At 51.5% G+C, this 6,322-nt stretch overlaps 1 protein-coding gene across 1 annotated transcript; it reads right to left on the reverse strand.

The window, feature by feature from the left end:
• Positions 1 to 349: 349 nt before the first annotated feature.
• Positions 350 to 1,012, reverse strand: LOC149334051 (uncharacterized). The gene has a single exon (XM_089557848.1). It carries the CDS (start codon positions 1,010 to 1,012, stop codon positions 350 to 352), a length of 663 nt encoding a protein of 220 aa, XP_089413974.1.
• Positions 1,013 to 6,322: the final 5,310 nt, after the last annotated feature.

Raw genomic sequence — 6,322 nt, forward strand, 5'->3', positions numbered from 1 at the left:
TTGGCGGCGTGCCATTGCACAAGTCAAGATCCTTCAAATCCTTGGCACGGTCTTTTTCTGGAAATGCTTCTAACACTGTAGGGCAGTTCGAGGCTATTTTGTGGAGCTTGAGGTTTGACGCGGCCAACATCTGTGGTGTGCAGCGTATCAGGCTGATGGCTTCCTTGTCTGTAGAGAGAGACTTCAACCCATCGTCCACATAGAAATCCCTCTTGATGAACTGCCTGACGTCGCTGCCAAATTCTTCCTCTCCTTCTCGTGCTGTTCTCCGCAGCCCATTGATTGCAACTGCTGGTGAAGGACTATTTCCAAACACATGTACCTTCATTCGGTACTCCACCATGTCACTCTAGATGTTGTTGTTGCGGAACCACAGAAATCTTAGATAATTTCGGTGGTCGTCTCGCACCAGGAAGCAGTAAAACATGTGCTTAATGTCCACGGTTATGGCCACGGGTTCCTTCCGGAATCGGATGAGCACTCCGAGCAGGCTGTTGGTCAAGTCTGGACCGGTAAGCAGCACACTGTTTAAAGACACGCCTTTGAACTGTGCACTGGAGTCGAACACAACTCGTGTTTCGCCGGGTTTTCGTGGGTGGCAAACACCAAAGATGGGGAGGTACCAACACTCTTCTTCTTCTCGAACTGGTGGAGCTTCCTCGGCATGGCCGTTCTTGAACATCTTGTCCATGAAGGCTGTGAACTGCTCCATCAGTTCTGGTTTTCTCTTCAATGTCCGTTGGACAGCAGTGAAGCGTGACTCGGCCAAGCACTTGTTATTCGGAAGCCAAGGCCTTGGAGAACGAAAGGGAAGAGGCGCTATCCAACTGTTGGATTCGTCTTTTGAGAACTCGTCGTCCATCAGCTTCAAGAACTTGCTGTCCTCGACAGACAGTGAAGGTCTGTTGTCATCCTCCGTTGTCTGGAACAGCGTTTCAGCGATCCCATCGTCATAGCTGTGTTTCCTAGCAGCGTACTGAGCTTGTTGGAAGCAGTGTGTCGACCCCTGCATGGCAGTGAGCTTCTCCTTGACCAAGAAATGATTCTCACATGGCTCGAAAAGGGAGGGACGTCCATTTTCGAGGACGTTTGTTTTGAGGTTGCTGACACAGTCCGGTGTGCGACTTCGACTTACTCAGACATTTCCTACGATGACCCATCCCAGATCCAGTTTCTGAGCAAATGGCGCATCAGCCGGTCCGTTGCGCTGTTGTCGAACCTTGTGTATTCTGAGGATGTCTCTCCCGAGGAGAAGTAGAATCTTGGCCCCCGGGTCCAAACAAGGAATGAATTTAGCAACAGCTCTGAGATGAGGGTGATGCAATGCCACTTCCGGTGTTGGAATCTCGGTCGTGTTGTTAGGCATTTCGTTGCATTCGATAAGCGTTGGCAAGGGAAGCCTCACGGAGCCATGAATGTCTTCTATGAGAAAGCCGGACGCTCTTCTTCCTATTGCCTCCGTAGTTCCAGCACATGTCCTCAGTGTGTAGGGGGAACTGTCACCATTGAGCCCGAAAATGTCGAAGAACTCTGTTCTTGCAAAGGACCTGTTACTCTGGTCGTCTAAGATGGCATACATTTTTGCAGTCTTGTGAGGCTGAGTTGGATGACCTACTTTCACCAAGCAGATCTTGGAGCAGGATTTGACACCGTTCTTGTGACCGCAGACCTCTGTGCACTTGGATGACACCTCAAGTGCAAAATCCTTGTCTAGAATTGCATCTTCAGCATCGTTCTGAGCTACAGGAGGCCTGTGGCTGATATTTCCAGCATGAAGCGCCGTGGCATGCCGATCGCTACCACAATCGTCACATTTGAGAACTCTTTTGCAGTCTTGCAAAGTGGTCTGTTGAAGCGCAGCACCTGCAGCATATCCCAAATTTTTTCAGCAAAGATTTTCGTTAATCCAGCGGCTTTTCCCTGAATACGCGACACTTTCGGAGGGGGTGAGGCTTCCTGTGCAGAGGACAATACTTGGTTGTATCACGCCACTTCTTTAATGCGCTTGAGGGCGGATGGTCAGTGCTTGCCTCCACGTCCGTCACTTGCACTGAGATGGGCGTTCTTCTCGGGCTGCCATCCGTTGCCCATCTGTCTGCTCTCGTGAGCCTTGAAGGGGTGCTGCTTGCGGAGCTGAGTTTGAAGCTAGGATCGTCTCTCGTTTTCGCTTGGTCCCTGATAAAGCTGACAAAGAACGAGAAAGGGGGAAAGGCGACCTGATGATTCTGTTTGTACTTGGAGCCTTTCGTGATCCGCATGTCTTGCAAGCGCTGGGGCAGCTTTTCTACAATGGGGTTTACCCCTCTTGCGGTGTCGAGATAGGAGAGCCCAGTCAGGCGAGGGTCACATTTTGCTGCCTCAGCTTCAAGAAGGAGGTCTCCCAGCTCTCTCAATTTCTGGGTGTCTTTGTCGGTCAGTCTGGAGAAGTTCGAAATTCTTCGAAAGATGGCCTCTTCTATAATTTCTGGGCGACCATAGCATTCCTCAAGTCTTTCCCAAACTACCTTTAACCCGGCCTCTGGGCTGTCGACGTGCACGGAACGCAGCCTCTTCGCGTAGCCTTACGACTCGGTCCCAATCCATTTCACGAGAAGGTCAAGTTCCTCGCTAGCAGTGACTTCGAGAGTCCGAGTCATTTCCTTGAACGTAGATTTCCACGACCGGTAGTTTTCAGGGCAGTCGTCGAACTTCGTAAGCGTGGTACTCACAAGGTCGCGCCGAATCAGATACTTTGCCATGGCGGTCAGTTCAGGGGCGTTAGCTTCATCTCCCTGCTGACTAGCAATGTTCTGCGTGATGCCTTGGTTGCGAGTGCTTGGTGTGCATGGAGCGCGGTCTTCAGGTGCTTGATTAGCGTTCTGACAGACGTAATGCTCCCCGCCGTCATACTGCTGCGATTGCTGGCGCGAGCCGATGCGCACGTGAGCCTGGTCAAGCACTTTGTCAAATGTACGTTGAGCGCGGTCTTCGGATGCCTCGGAGAAAGTCCGACAGATGTGATGCTCCCCGCCGTGCTGATCTACGGCAGCCTCCAGGACGTCCGCTTGCGCTTCCGCGGCGGCCGCTTCTCTTTCCAACTGCATGACTTGTAACTCTGTGTCTAGCTCGGCTTTCTTGCGTTCGATTGCCGCTGCCGCAATTTTCTCTTGTTCTTCCAGTCTGGCCTTTTCCAGTTTCACCGCGGCTTCTTTCCTCTTGAGAGAAGCCTGTACTCGCGCCGCGGCGGCCTCCGCTCTTGCTCTGGCGGCCAGCATGCTTGGCGTTGTCGAGACGGCCGAACGCTCCGAACGAGCTGAGCGCGACGAATGCCGTGACTGCACATAGCTTGCTGTTTTCTCAGAGCATGCAAAATGAGACTGGTTCGGACTCACTTGAGCAGCGGGCGACTTGCGGTCCTGTGACGCCATGTCGTCCGTGATTGCGATGCGAAAACGGAACTTCTGAAGAGCGGAGCCAGCCAGCGGAGCCTAGGTGTTTTCGAAGAGTGCGCGAGACACCGACTCGACGTTCATCGCGTTTTTACTATTCTGATTCCGTGGCACGCGTTGGGGCTGCGGCCACTCCTGAGATAGATTACAGGTCGCAAACACAAGGAAAATCGAACATTTATCCAGGCATCTACAACCTGTAAAAACGCGGTGCTGCCACAGTCGTGCAGCGCGGTAGAAGGAACGAAAGAGTCGCGAGTTACGTAACATGACACCGCCGGAGGGAGGTGTAAAGAGGGAGAAAGCACGCGGGCGAGAGGGAAGGCGCACGGGGAGAAGGAAGAGAAAGAGCGGGGAGGAGAAAAGTCCAGTGTCCGCAGATGAGGCTGGCGCCCGGGCGGGAAATTCAAACTGGACTCGGGACAGCACACACATTCTATTGAGCCCTGTCCTGTGCCAGCTGTTGCCACTAAATTACAGGTGACTTGTTAAAGACGTCTCCCCTACAGCATTTGTGTTAACCACTACTACGTTTGCCTTTCCTACGAATCCATTCGTTTACCGTAAAATCCCATCAGTTGTCTTGCGTTGAGATTACAAGCCATCCCCACAATATTTTCAGCTGCATTCGAAGGAAGTGAGACGTGGGCTGCTGCCCGGACGATATGTACCTTGGTAGGTGTCCTGATATCAGATTCGTCGAGATGTGCGGCACACTGGGAGGCAGCAGCCCGAATGCATACTCCCAGAACGTGGCCTGGGAGTCGGCGGCAAAATGTTCGATGCTCGTGTCTTCTTTAGGGTGTGGTGTTCCTTTTATTATGGCGACGGGAATGGCTCGCCCTTCCACCGACCTGTTCAAATTGAAGGAGATCTATCTGCCAGTTTCTCTGTGCCCATTAATAGTATGTCTAAGAAAAAAATGCTTTGGCTTAGCTTATCTAGGCCAGGATGTACATAGCAAAAGGTACGTTAAGCACCCAGCATAACATGCTCGGCGCCTAGCATCCATGACAACTGGTTGCCATCTTACGGAGCATGCGCAGTACCGGCCTGCGACGACCACCCGAGATGCGCTGCTGACTACAATAGTGTACCCTTCACTGCAAATCAATAGTTCAGGACCACCTGTCGGCAATGTCTAGGGTAATCACAAATAATTAGTTTTTTGTGACACATACTCTTAAGGCGCTGCTCATGATTCACAGTGCCCTCGAAATACACTCCGCCAATATTCTTTTCCAGATTATGCCCCTATCGTGTATCTAATCACCGATTACAGCATGTCGTAAGCTGATGAACTCGCTGACAGTTTGCAATGCTTCACAACATGTCTAGGTCCTTGATCATGGTTTCGAGTCTCCCCTAAAGTCTTTTACTGCGGCAGTATGATCAGAAAACCTTGAATAATGAGGTATCCTTTATTAAAAAACTACAGAGAATGTTTGCTACATTCTAATTGGAGAGAAAGCACGGATTTGTGCTACGCTGAAGACGACATTGAGCAGGCAGTGCCTTGGGACGGAGCAAACTGAAGCTGATGAAGACGCTCTCTAGAGCACAGCGCGAGAGTGCGGTGCAGTTTAACACTCGTGTTGGCTGCGGCGATAGCCTAGTAGATTTAAGTGAAGTTGTAGATTTAAGCGAAGTCGCACCCTCTTACAGTACCAGGTGTCAGACATGTGGATGATAACTTACAAGACAGCGTTAGCCAAAGCTAACCTCGTGAACTCCGGAGAGAGTCTAGTGAAAAACCGTCGTTGTCTGCTCACGGACCCAGAACCGAAGACCGTCACGCTAAAGCTTCTTTGGCTCCCAGAACACCTAGAAGATGCCTTCATGCTTGAAACCCTTTGAGCTTGCAGAAAACATAGATTCATCACGATGGAGCACTGGAGAGTTTCGGAAATGGAGGGGTTGCGCATTTTGAATAGATATATTGCACTGACACTTGCTGATGGCATCACCGACAACGACGTACCTCATCCTGTACCTACCTGTACCTGACGTACCTGTAATGCCTCACGGCGCTGTGGGTACTGTAATAAATAAATCTCTTGAAAGTGTACGGTCTATAGAGCCTGGTTTTACTTCCAGATGTAACAAGTGAAGGCGGGCTAGTTGGTGGTTGACAATAGAGTGCATGTTGCAACCGCAGGCAACCCTTGTTTCTGCGTTGCACAAGCCTGTGCATATACGCCGTCACTGTCGTACTCCCCGATGTGATGATTGTTGCCGATTTGGCCATACTTCAGAGGAGTGGGTTGTGTGGTATGCCGATAACCACCGTGGACCACACTCTAAAGGAGCATTTTACAGATTCGACAGAAGTTTTGGATGCTGCTAGTGGCATGTCATCTGTTACACCCGCTGAATCACCAACTGATCGTCACATGCCTGGTGCTGGTCCTCATCTGCAGCGTGAGCCTCCCATGTCTCGTACGGCCGGGCAGCTGCCTGCAGATCTGCGTCGCCAGTGCCTGGCTGTGTACGCACTGGAAATGCACTGCGTCTGTGGTGAAGCTCTTAGTTTGGGTTCCTGCCCTGTGCGCGAGTCGGAGAAAGAAAACGGCGGAGGTGTGGCTGCGCCGCCAAGCACCGGCGTTGATGGGAATCCTGATGACTCGGTTGGGTGTCTGACAACTCACTACCTGACAATAAGTATGACGTGGATGTGCAACGTTCAACTGTATACTCGAAGTGCGGCGTGTCGCCGAGTTCTGCCCTATCTCAGGAGGACAACGCCCCTCCCTCCAAGCACAAGTCCTGTCGTCGAAAGTCAAAGACCAAGAAATCTCCTCGGTGCTCTAGATTGAGGAAAAAGGATGCCAGCTCTAGGGAGGTCTCACCATTCAGATCGGCGCCCGACATCGCACGTTGTCACAACGGCGAGC

Source organism: Amblyomma mixtum, chromosome 8 (genome assembly GCF_055824585.1).
Source record: "Amblyomma mixtum isolate Tamu chromosome 8, ASM5582458v1, whole genome shotgun sequence".
NCBI classification, from domain to species: domain Eukaryota; kingdom Metazoa; phylum Arthropoda; class Arachnida; order Ixodida; family Ixodidae; genus Amblyomma; species Amblyomma mixtum.

Excerpts from the sequence above, each read along its gene's own strand:
- LOC149334051 (XM_089557848.1), bottom strand. The coding sequence starts at position 1,012 with ATGCAGGGGTCGACACACTGCTTCCAACAAGCTCAGTACGCTGCTAGG.